The sequence below is a fragment of the Stegodyphus dumicola genome, chromosome 6 (assembly GCF_044657685.1).
Source record: "Stegodyphus dumicola isolate Sdum_Otavi_A_Nest chromosome 6, ASM4465768v1".
Lineage (NCBI taxonomy): Eukaryota > Metazoa > Arthropoda > Arachnida > Araneae > Eresidae > Stegodyphus > Stegodyphus dumicola.
Window position 1 is genome coordinate 73,970,609 of NC_140773.1, and position 13,383 is coordinate 73,983,991.

General features: G+C 32.1%; 2 protein-coding genes across 5 annotated transcripts in view; one reads left to right on the top strand and one right to left on the bottom strand.

Moving 5' to 3' along the window:
* Nucleotides 1-3,671, bottom strand: part of cdm (importin-13-like protein cdm) — a 144,606-nt gene extending 140,935 nt beyond the window's left edge. For 2 of the 3 annotated variants that reach the window (XM_085818531.1, XM_085818530.1), the window contains exons 1-2: nucleotides 3,326-3,671; nucleotides 2,757-2,876 (exon numbers count right to left, since the gene is read on the bottom strand). In XM_085818531.1, coding sequence (XP_085674657.1) covers nucleotides 2,757-2,876; nucleotides 3,326-3,370 — 165 coding nt within the window. In that variant the 5' untranslated portion in view covers nucleotides 3,371-3,671. The remainder of the gene's footprint in view (nucleotides 1-2,756; nucleotides 2,877-3,325) is intronic. The other variant, XM_085818532.1, reaches the window with a different exon arrangement.
* A 326-nt stretch (nucleotides 3,672-3,997) lies between these two features.
* The window catches only part of LOC118186453 (protein FAM151B-like), an 84,141-nt gene continuing 74,755 nt past the window's right edge, over nucleotides 3,998-13,383 (top strand). The window contains exon 1 of one of the 2 annotated variants that reach the window (XM_035356556.2): nucleotides 3,998-4,209. The gene's annotated coding sequence lies outside the window, so the exon portion shown is untranslated. The remainder of the gene's footprint in view (nucleotides 4,210-13,383) is intronic. The other variant, XM_035356555.2, reaches the window with a different exon arrangement.

Sequence of the window (13,383 nt, forward strand, 5' to 3'; positions counted from 1 at the left end):
CTTACAGATTCATGGTCTCATTTAAGAAATGTAATAAATGCTTTCACACTGCAATAATTTTGGTCATGCGATACATTTTATAAAAATCCAACTCGAAGCTTTTTTTATATGTGCTCTCTAGCAAAAAACTTTTCAATTAGTAATTGACTGCCTATCCTCGGGGGGGGGGGGGGAGGGGAGAAAAGAGAAAAATACTATGAATATACAAAGCCATGTTTGAAAAAAAAAAATGGCAAATTCATATGACTTAATCACTCTCTTCTGGTAATAAGATAATGGAAAAATATAATTTCAGAAGCCACATAAGGAATTAATAATACATTCTACATTAAAAAATTGCATTTTAATATTTATATAAAATGCAAAACTTGTACTTATCGCCGCTACAGAAGCCAAAATAACAAGTCGAAGAATTGCACACATTCAGTATCCATGTACTGCCAAAAATCACCAGTTTTCGCCAATGAGAAACCATAAACATATTTTTACCTGTCTACATGAGGGAATATATCTCCTCATGTAAACAGGGCTATACAGGACAAAGAAGATAACGGCGTTAAGTTTGAGAAATATCACCTAAACAAAGCAACTAACTTTTAATACAGATTCAATGCTCCTAAAGACTTATAACGTCTTGTATATTTGGCTATCATAAATATCATAAACTGTGCTCAAGGTTAGAAGAATATTTAGTGAATAATCAATGAAGTTTTTAAAATACTACTGAGTCAGGAGAAGGGTGGGTTGATCTTTACAATATGGTAACTGGTAGTTTGGCGACATTTTGGAGGCGATAAAGATATACCTGGGACTTTGGTAATAATGTGAGCAGTACTCTTCCGATTACGCATTATTTTGTGTGAGGGAAATGAGAGATCATGGGATATGTCAAGTGATATTAATGGACGAATTACGGTTCTTTAATCGGAAAAGGGGGTAAATTGGGAAAAAATCTGGAAATTTTGTATTTTTATTTTTATTCTGTGTTGTGTGAAACAGTGTTCGTGAATTTTTGGATCCCATGGCCGTAACTAAAGTGAATTCGAAATGGGTATTTATGTATGTATTAATTTAATGTATGTGCTCATTTATATTTTAAGTAGTGTTTTTGAATTTAATTATATTTTAATTAAATGATAGTTATTTTGTGAATTTTATGTTTGTAGGAATTTGGTATACGTTTTAGTTGAAGTAAACGTGCATGGAAATAATTTAAATATCTGATACTAAGTATCTGTAATGGTTGCGGTATGAATTCGTTGTTGACGTGTATAATGTAATAGATGATTTAGAGGTAAAAGTTTTTGGATATTTTATTTATTTTATATGTGGAAATGTTCATATTTGGAAAGGGTAAATACTTTTTCGCGATCAGGTAATTTCATATATGTTCTTTTTACCGGGTTTAAAGATTGAGAAAATTGTCATGTATTTTCGTGAAATTTTTCTAATTTATGAGAAAAAAGCAGTGTACATGGATATAGTGAAGAGTGTGCGCAATGCCATTTTTGTGCAATTCTGGGATGTTTTTTTAAGTAAAAATAAGTCGGCGTGTACATGGTTTATGTGTATGTGTTATTTTGAAAAACGCGTAAGGAGTATGGTATTGTGCACTTTTTCCCAATTTTGCAGTGAATATTTGTCATGATTAAGCAATTTTGTTAGATAAAATTTCTAGCATAAGTGTAATTCGGCTAGTAGATTGTTGGAAGAAGTGTTCAGTAGATAAAAAGAAAAGAAACATGTCTTTAATTCGTGAAGACAAAATGGCGGCGGGAAAAAAAAAATAGAGGGTTGCTGTAAGAGAGTTGGTCGCCGAATTTTCGCTAAAAAAACGCCAAGTTACCATAATGTAAAGATCAACCGAAGGGTGTAAAGGACCCTTTCATTAGCTCAAATAAAGTTCATAGATGGCACCAATTCATGCTTACAAAGCCAATACTTTTGGCCTAACGTAAAAGGTAATGATTAACATAAAAGTAATGCAGTTAAAAATAGCCCAATGGCTTCACAGGTTAACTAACTATTGCCCAAGCTGGTTCTGTAAATTTGGTGCTACGATTAATTTATTTGTCTCAAAATTTTTAACTTTTATAAATTTACTCCTTATTGCCCAAAACACTGATTCAAAAATAAGATAATGATTTTATGCTGAAAACGTTTGGCTTTATTAAAAATGATCAAAACATTATTTCAGCTGTTGCTTTGAATCCTGAAAGTACAATGAATATACAATTTCATAATTTTTCACTTTAAACCTAGTCAATAAACTATCCTTTCCTCTTACAATAAAGTATGCCGTTAAGGCCATCATATGTTAATGCCATAAAGGATTTTACACAAAATTATATGTATTTCTGTTGAAAATATCACAAAGGTACATTTAGTAAAAAATAAAATTTCCTTAAAATCAAAATTATTAAATGGCAGAAAACTATATTTTAGTGATTACATTATTTACTATCCAAGTAGATATGAGAAAAATTAATTTTGTGAATAAAAGATGAGATTGACAGATATGAGATACCTGGTTTTAAAAATAATAGTAACACAAAGTATACTGTAGGTGGAATAATGATTACGTAAATAAAATGTTTAATACTGACAAAGAGTAGCATCTTTCTATTTGTTAAGAATATATATTAATAATAAGTACTGCAGAGAACAAAAGAAGTAAACGTAAATAAATCACCAGATATGCTTAACACTGCATACATCTATTCCTTGAAGACTTTTTGGTAAACATAATTAATTACCTTTGAAGGATGTAATAGCTGCCATGCAAAATCCCATGCTTCTGGAGAGATTTGAGCCAACATAAGAAATTGATTAGCTTGTGCCTGACTTTGAACATCATTGTAAAAATGATGAAGGGTCTGAAAACATCAGAATATGAATGAAAAAATAATCAAAGAAAATGATGAAAAGTGAAAAATTTCGTATGTTTCTATAATTCCTGCGGGTTTATATTAAAAAATAATAACACACTTCCCCATAGTTAAATCAAAACATTTCATACTTGGAAATAATTGTGTTTCTTTCCTATTTTATAAATATAAATGAAATTTCGTTTTATCAGATTTTGTTGTATTAGACCATCCACATTTATAAGCGTACAATTAAAATTTATACCAAAATATAAGTAAGTTTTAAATTCAGATGATGACTTTTAAGGATGTCACAGTAATTACAGTATGCAATTATTTTACGAAAACTAAAAGCTGCTTCATAGTATACTCACTTTAAATCTTAAAAAATTTCACTGACAAAAAAAAAAAAAAAAAAAAATTGTAAACTTCGCACAGTAATATAGAATTTTACTTACTCTTTCTATAATATCTACAGTAAACTGGTTTCGTATATCCTCCATTTTAAAAAAAAACTATATATATAATTTAAACACTCACTCATACTGCAATATTTAATTTCATATTTGATGTAGGCCTAAAACGTTATAAACATTAATTTGCACATAACTCTAATATATGCATATACATGCGCTTAAAATTTAAAAATATTTAAAAGAAACAAGCATTCATATTATGGCATTGGCAATTTGATGTCGCATGTTGAATTTTGGAGATTAATATAAAATTTTAAATAAAAATGATGCATCATAGAAACACGTTTTAGAAAAACACTGCCATATTACTTAAGCAGTTTCAAAACATTACATACAAAAAGGGCTTATCACGTGGCGCCATCTAATATAAGAAATATTAAAGAAACACATTTCATTTATTTCAATTCGAACTAAAGTAAATGACGCGAATGAAAAAACTAAATTCGTGTCTTTTGAGAAATTAATTTATTACTACAGAAGCTTTTTTTATTTAAATTTTACAAAGCACAAATTAGATCTAAATTCAATGCACATTCTGATATAAAATTATAAAATGACAAGAATATATTCCGCAATTCTCCGCGATCGTGCTGAGCTGTGTGTACATCCAGTTCTATGACCGTAAGCTCCGTTAGGTGTCAATGACCTTTAGTTCAGTGATCACTGATCAGCATAGAAGAGTAGGAACGGCTCTTAGAAAGTACAGTTTGTTACGCATTTCTGTGATGCAAATCATGGATTTCAAATAATGAAACTTATCTCGGCTATTGTTAAGAAGATGTAAATTTCTCCGAAGCTGGTAAAGAAGGATTTCTTTCAAAATTTCATTCATAATTTTCAAAACAGAGAACTTCACGGCATAACAGGTAATGTTAGTTTGTTTCCTGTTCTTTTATGTATTTAAAATTATAGTATTTAAATTGGATGGACAGTTTCGCCGTTACATTTATGACATTTCTGTTGTGTAGTATTAATATAATACTCTTATAAAAATATTATGAAACATTAAAAAGTGGTGAATTTGTTACTTAGTGTTGAACCGGCATGTGCTGGGTAGTATGTTGGATTGGGTATGTTTGTTTTATTAGGCTAGTGTGAATGACCTTTATTTTGAGCTCGGCGTTATTTGCAGTTTGTTGCTGTCTGCGGAATGGGAATAAAGTTATTTAAAATGCTTATTCTGCCTTTTATAATTTAAGAAAACCAAAAAAAAGTAAACGTAAGGTTTTCGCTTTTTTATTATTAATTTAAAAATTTTGTTAGTAAATTCCAAATTAAGTAAAAAAAAAAAAAAATCTTCCTCATAGACAAAGTAAAATGTGAAAAATAATAGCTTTCTTTTAAAAATTATTTAGATGGATTTAAAAAAAAAATCGGTTTATGCGCGGCAGTTCAGTAAATTAATTCCAAATAGTGTGCATCTCTTGCATATTAAGTAGACGATATACACTTTAGAAATCAGAAAGTCAAGAATATGAATTAAGCTGCTCAGCAAGATTGCATTTTTATACTTATACAGTATTTGTCCTTTTTATTAGTACTTTGTTGTATTATAAATCATATCAAATATCTATCGTGTCTTTTAAACACCCAAAAAATTCATTAAAGTACTGATGCCATATTAAAATTTATGATTTAGGCGTATTATGTTTAATTAGTACTTTTTAACCGCTTCTCTAAATGTAATTTTTTATTTGTTTTTGATAGTATTATTGAGTTTATTTTTAAGCAGAAACTGTTTTATTTGTTTATAAAATTCTGGAATTTAGGATTTAATTGTGAAGATGAAGTGGTTTAAGAAAAGTACAGGAATTTCATAAATACAGTGCAAAAGCTATATTATTAAAGTGCTACGATATGCAGAGTAAAATGTAAACAAATCATTATAATTAGCCCAAAGGAAGTTAGCACGAAAAGGCTATTAGTCTCGAAACGGGATTTTTTGTGTCGTCCACTATAAACGGCGAATCACATTCAGACTGTTGCCACCAAATATTATCACCCTGTATTAGTTTTAAAGAAATTAAATAATGAAGAATTTGCGTATGTGTATGTATGTTCCTCTCATTGTGAAAAAACGACGGTACCTAGGGCCGTCAAATTTTTAATAACGTAGTCCTCCACCCGAACATGTTAACCTGAATTTCGAATTTTATATTTCATTTTTGCTAGAACCTAAACGAATTTTTTATTTAGAAGCTCAACAATTTGAAAGCAAGCAGTGGCAACACTATACGCAGAAAATATATTTATCTCCAGGGCGCGAGACTGTCTATCGGAAATTCTAAAGGTGCTCTGTTTTTAAATATTTTGCTGTTGAATTGATTTTTATGCGGCACAAGTGCGAAGAAAGTGATATTTAATAAAGTGAACACGCAAAATGTTAATAATTAAAAGACGAAAAAAATTTACAAGCGATCTTACTAAGAAAACTGAATATTGATATGATGAACTGAAAGACTGAATAGAAAAATGTAAGCCAACCCTTAACACGGGTGCGGAAATCTAAACATATGCTGCTTTTAAAATTTTTGTAATTTAATTATATATGGCGTAAATGCGGAGAAAATTATGTGCTTAATTATAAAGCTAAAATGACAGAAGGATTAGCAGACGTGAGTTTAACAGAAGACTGCAAGCTCAGTCAGGGAGTAAAAAAACATTAGCAAGCCCTTTTGGCGATAGTCAAAATCTAAAACCTTTCAGATTTTCTTTCTTTCCTTCTTTTTTTCTCAGTGATTTAATTTTATTATTAACCCAAAAGGGGCGAATTAGTCTCGAAACGGAATTTTACGTTGGTTCACTATACACGCCGTATCTCTTTTCAGATTGTTGTCACCAAATTTCATCTATCCCTTGGTATCATTTTTAAAGAAATTAGGTAATGAAAAATTTGCATTCATGTATGTATGTCCCTCGCAAAGTGATAAAACAGCGGTGCGGAGAGCAATCAAATTTTGAATAATGTAGTCCTCCACCCGAATATGGGTACCTGGAAGCCCGAAATTTGAATTCGTTGTATTATTTAATTCATATTTTGTAAGTTTTTAGTGAATTTTTGATTAACAAACTCAACAATTTGAAACTGAGTAGTGGCAACACTGTTCGAAATAAAAACGTAACGATATTTTTGATATTTGTTTATAAAGTATAATTTTAAGTTTTAATATTTTGGCAACATTGATATTTTCTAAAATTGTAAAAGAACGAGTTAAAAATATAGCTGGCATCTAGTGAGTTTGTTATGGTTTTGTAGAATGCGGTAAGGTTTCTTATGACTAATTTAATTTAATAAAGTTTTCTTTATATATATTACTATAATGTGTTTTTATTAGAAGTGTATAATTCTTTAGAGAATATCATTTATATGCCAATCACAAACCAACATTTGGTAGCAGAGCGTGGTTGTCCCCTCTGTTGATGAACTTTCATATAGATCATAAACCAACATATTCTTGCCATTCGGAAAAATGTAACATATTTAGCATTCAAATTTAATTAACAAACTCAGCTGTATGAAAGTAATGGTTTCGGCTCGAAATAAAATACTTCTGTCTTCCACTCGCCAACGTGTTGCCATTCAGTAAATTAATAGCTAAAAACTAATAAATAGGATACTGTCAAAATTGGATCTGGAATGTTATTGAGTTATAAACTAAATATTTATATCAGTGATTTAAAAGCAATGATCACAGTTACAATACTTTTTTCTGCTTTTTAATGCGATTGATTTATGTCTAATTAGACATATTTAATATTTTTGTGAAATTATACTAGCTGGACTCATCAAAATCCCACTATACTATACTTGTTCTTTTTATAACTATTGTAAGCGGCTGGCGGTGCGAACGGCTAGCTTTCAAAGATAGGTGTTGTTGTTGGTGTGACTAATCTCACTTGTCTGACAGTAACATCAGAACAAGCCCACGAAATTTATCGTGTCAAAGAAGTGCAAGATTGCGCCTGCCGTTGGCAAGTACCTTGAGCACCATACTGGTTACAGTACGACTTTGCTCAGTTCCGCCCCCAGTTTTGATGGAGGAGGCGCCCCGGCGGAGGCGGCTCCGAGGGTCTTTCCCTACCATTACCTTCTCGAGAGGACTTTCGGCTCACTGCATATTTTGAGTTCCCCTATGCCGCACAGGAATTCTTCTCCGAGTTTTACGGCAGTTAGCGTCGCTAACCATTATCCCGGTTGGGCTGCTTTTAAAGAATTGATGTAGCGAATATACAATTATGTATGGCAACCTCTAATACTCTGTCGAGAATTCTAAACATATACTGTTTTTAATATTTTTTGATTTTGCTGTTGAATTTTATGTGGCGTAAGTGCAAAGAATATGATATTTAATAAATAAAGTTAACACACATAAAGTTAATAAAGACACAATTTTATGTTAGTCGTCTTTCTAAGAATAGTGAACATTCATATATTAACCTAAAAAAAAGTTTGAAATAATATAAAAAATATATGGCATTGCATCAGAAGTTCTAAATACATGTTGCTACGTAGCTTTTAAAAATTTCGTGATTTAATTATTGAACTGCATGTGGTGTAAGTGTGAAGAAAATGATGCTTGATAATAAAGCTAAAAAGACAAAATACAAATGTGCTAGCAGAAGTGATTGCAAAAGCAGACTGGTAGACTGAAAGAGCGTAAAAAATCTTAATAAACCCTTTTGGGTGACCGTTAAAATCTGAAACCTTTCAGATTTTTAACGATCCCACTATACCTGGACCACTATACTGTACCACCACTATATTGTACCGTTAAAATCTGAAACCTTTCAGAATAAAAGATAGCCTTCGAATATTCCAATTACGAATATCCCTGTAACCCATACAGAAGGCACTCAGCAGTAAATACAAAAATCAACTGTTTTGCAAAAGACACACAAACCAGAGACCCATGCGCATACACAGATGGCTCAAATAAAAGGAGTCGGATGTGCATGCATTAGTTATATAAATTCTCAAGTTAAAATAATACGAAGAGCTAAACTTGGAAATCAAAACAATATTTTCCAAGCTGAATTATGGCCCTCGAAAACGAAAAAAAAAAAAAAAATTCAAATATATACAGATAGTCAATCCACGATTCTAGCTATGAAAAGTATTAAACATAATTCTTCGATCATTCAAGATACTATCTATCACATCTCTATCTCGAATCCCGATATATATCCTACTATTTGCTATCCTAATGTTAAATCCTATGTGGTGATTTCTGGAAATGAAGAAGCTGATGAAGCGGGAAATTCTGCTATTACTGACACTGACACCTATCACATCTCTATCTCGAATCCCGATATATATCCTACTATTTCATGTGTTAAATCCTATGAGGTGATTTCTGGAAATGAAGAAGCTGATGAAGCGGGAAATTCTGCTATTACTGACATTGATAAAGTGACCACACGTCCCACTTTTTGAAGGACTGTCCCGCGTCCAGCCGATTTTTTAAAATGCCCCGCTTTTCAGAAAACATCCGCATTTCTTATTTTAAATGTACTGTAAAAATATATTACCTATTATTTATTAATTATTATAGTGAATATAAAGAAATAAAAAAAACACATAAAATGCATGCAGAGTAAACTAAATTAGGCGATGTAACGAGTTAGATTTACTCGGTGGTGTTCGATCATTGTTGTTACGTCTCGTCAAGGAATATGTATTGTTAACGGAGGAACAGCTGGCATTAGCTGAAGGGCTATTTGCTTTCCACACCATAAACCACAATCAAAGTTTCAGATCAATTGATTGTACGTCGCAAATGATCAAAACATTGTACGACGGAAAATTTGCAAAACCGAAGCAATTATTTGTAATTGCTTCAGACAAAAACCGAAGCAATTATTTGTAATGTGTTTTCACCATATTTGTTTTCACAATTGCAGAAAGAATTAGATAAATGCACATTTTATGTCCATATATTATGATGTTTCCAACCACAAAGATTAAAATTTATTTCCCACAATTGTTAGACTTTTTGATCTAGAAACAGGAATTAAAATTAGGATATTAGATTTTGTTTCATTGCCGGGTGAAACTTTTTTTCCCCCAATGGCAGTTGTAAACAGTTATAGTTTTGTAACAGAGTCCATTAATCTATACTAAGGCCAGACGTGGTGGTCTCTTTATTATGGATGCACCTAATAGGTGGGCCACCATTGCTTAATATGAAGAGCAGTGGCGTAGCTAGGATGGGGCAAGGGGGGACATCTGTCCCCGAGCGCAGCATCCAAGGGGCGCCAAATTGATGCTACGAAATTTTTTAATGAAATGTTTTCCATTCTTGGCACACAGAAAGAGGCGAAAATTCTTCAGCTGTCCCCGGGCGCTGGAAACTCTAGCTACGCCCCTGATGAAGAGGACAGACAGTCACAACCATGCCTTCTCCGGGATTCGAACCCAGGCCTTTCGGTATCGCAGGCAGGCTCCCCTAACCACAAAGTAACAGAGTTGCCCAGCGGAAACTGAAAACAGTAATTGACTACTGTACTAACAATTACTCTTCTGACACTGGAAGATAGTAGTCATAAAAGTCTATATAAGCTAGTTCAATATGTCAGCGACAGAGTATGTGATATGTATGTACAATATGTAATTTTGTATTTATGCTGTGCCAGGTTCTCATACATAAAGTTCGTACTGTATCTGAATGCTGTAATGTCTCTGTACATGTTTATATCTTTTATTTATGGTACCTAATTTATACTAAGGATCACGCGTACCTCAATGGCATGCTTCTTGTAAACTTTAACTATCATGATAACGTATATGTATGGGTGTATATATCAATATGAGTGAGAGTATGTATACTTTTATTTGTTTCGGAATATCTATGTATGTAAGTGTGTAATATATATCTGTACATGAGTTTGTATTTATATGTATATACATATATTTTGATTGTACTCTTCTTCAAGTGCCTTGTATGCACATGTATATATTTCTTTGTACATTGTTGTGCTCTTCTTCAAGTGCCTTGTATGCACATGTATATATTTCTTTGTACATTGTTGTACTCTTCTTCAAGTGCCTTGTATGCATATGTATATCTCTTTTTTGCATTTTATAAATGTCGTCTGCTCAGCCGGAGCTGCCCAGGGCTGCGGCCTGGTAGCTAGTGGTTGACTCCCTCCGAGTTGGAGTATGTGTAAAGTACTTTTGTAATTACTGAATAATAGGCGCACCTGTTGTGCTATTTGAGCTGCCATGCTTGCTTCAAAAGAGCTGTAATATTCTGTGGACTATTGAACTTTTGAGCCATCTATTAGTGATTAACAATTGATATGAAAATGAATTAGCAGTAAGAATGAAAATCTAATTTTAATGAGATATTACAGTATTTATAATGATAAAATGTAGGTTGTAAATAGGAAAATTAGATTGTTATAAATTTATGTGTTTTATAATTATTAAAAATATATGCTTATGTATTGAAATAAGTATCAAATATGTATAAATGTTACAGTACTGTGCTATAAAATGAGAAAAAACTGAAAGGCCTTCCTTGAAGAATAGTGATAGACATTTGACGAATTTTGACGACATTTAGACACTTGACGAAAACATAGACTTTTATGCAAATTGGACTGAATGTCTGAAATTTCAAGAGGAATCTAAGATTAAGAGAAATCTTAAAGAGCTGTGACTGTTTTCGGGAACTTTAGTCGGGAAATACAATGATCGGAATTTATGGTCTGTACTTTTTCAAATTTTTGCGCTAATAATTTATAAAATTAATTTTTAATTATGTAGTTTCTCAACACAATGTTGCTGTATTCCCTGTCTCCTGTTTTAAAGCATTTTCATCAAAAGGCTTTTATTATCCCCCCCCCCACGAAACCTTTTTTCTTTCTGAAGTCTATGAGTGGTATGTAAAATAAAATTTTAGTTTTAATTTGAAATAGCCCTTAAAAATCGGATTTTTCAGTTGATTACTTTTCCTTTCTGCTCTAAAATTTATGAAACGCTTGTAATAAATCCTTCTTAAGTATGCCATTTCAAAATTAATAGTCTATCGTATGATTTTTATGTAATATAAGTGAAGCGTGTACTTTGCCTAACGCCAAAAGTGAAAGTGAATTATTTTATCTAATATTTTATCTAATTATAATCAAATCGAAACTTGTGTTAAGCATTAAGAATAAAGTCGTATTATATCCAACCGTTAAGAATTAATGTAATTTCACCTCTTTTTTTTTTTTTTTTTTATATTTAACATCCCTATTATAATAACGCTGTGGTCCGCTTGACGATCTTACTAACATATTCCCTGGCATTTCTCTTTATCGTTAATTGCAATGCTATGAAAATTTGAAAAGTATGCTTGAAAATGCTGATTAGGCCTATTGAGAAAATTTAGCTGCATATATTTTACTGAGAAAAGTATAAAAATGTGTACATTAGTCGGCTATGTCTATATTTTATTGAGTAAAAAGGAGTATTCGAAATAATTCCACGGAGCCACGTTTATAAATAATAGCTGGATGACTATACATCAAAAGTAATTGCACAATAAATCTAATTATAATAATGTAAGGCCATTAAAATTTTTTATATAACTCAAATAAAGAATGCAAATGTAAAGACATTAGGAACTTGTTGGAAGCTGGCAACATTAAAAAAATATGCAACGCCTTCGCCGGAATCGAACCACGGACTTCTGGAATACGCGCCCAGCGTGCAGACCACCACACCACGAAGGCATGCCAAAAAGGCGGGAGAAAAACCGCATACAATAAAATAAAGTATGACTATTTTTATTAACTTCTTGAATCTTTTTAATAACTCATTACGGACTGCTCCGATCTGACCAAATAAAAGAAAAAGAAATCTGACCAAAAGAAAAAAATACTGCACAAAACTTAAACAGTAAACAATAAGAATTCTCAAATCTAAATAAAACATATATATTACTGTAAATTTCTGCAAATATTAAAACCCTTTTGATTGCATGGTTGCTTTTGTGTATTAGTGCGATATTATGTGTTGTTTTATTTAATTATTTGTTTATTTGTAGTTTTTAGCAAAAACTTTTATAATTATTTTGTTTGCAGTTGAATTTGTGACTGCATGTTTTGTAAATAAGTGTTTATTTCTTCTGTACAATTATAATTCTTTATATCCCGAATTCAACAATGCTTAAATTAGAAATTTGGCTAATTCCTTCCTCAGTGACCGAACTTTTAGTATAACTCAAAGAAATGTCTATTCAGCCTTCAAAAACATCACTGCAGAGCTACCCCATGGTTCCGGTGTTACGCTCATTCTCTATCTTTTTACGTAACCAATTTTTCCAGAGATAAACTGGATTATAACTCCATGTTAGCTTGCTAGGCCAATGATACGGCGGTAGCCGTGATCTCTGTCCCACCCAGTAAAGCCATCTCCAAATTCTAGAACTTTGATTTAGAAGACTTGGGCAGGAAATGGAGAATCAGTATAAACGCTTAAAAATCTAAACTTCTAATGGTAAGAAGGCGCAAGATTCGGAAAATAGCATTGAGCAACTTCTACTTATTTGGGAAAATAGTGAACCGTGCAAATAATATAAATTATTTAGGGGTTATCATTAACCAAAGGCTCGCATGGACTTATCATATAGAAAACTTGTGATATCGTCAATCAACTCTCTATACTTCTAGGAAATTACTCTGGTCTGTCACTCAACAAAAAGACATAGCTATACCAATGTCATGCTACGCGTCATCCTCAAAGGCAGACCTTCCACGAACTTAAGGTAGTACAGAATAAGACTCTGAGAGGATGCATGCTCATTGCATGATTAGAAACAAACCAGTTTTGTAGACCAAAGAATGTGAGGATACATTTAACAAATTGAAGGAGGCTTTAAATTCTGCTAACACCAAAAGTGACCTCAGCTCGACAAAACAATTTAATCTTGACACGATTGCGAGCAATGAGAGCGTTGGCGCTGTTTTGTCCGAAGAAATAAACGGTCCAGAACGTGATATAGGATACTGGATCAAGCGTCTCTCTGAAGCGGAGAGGAATTACTGTATCACCA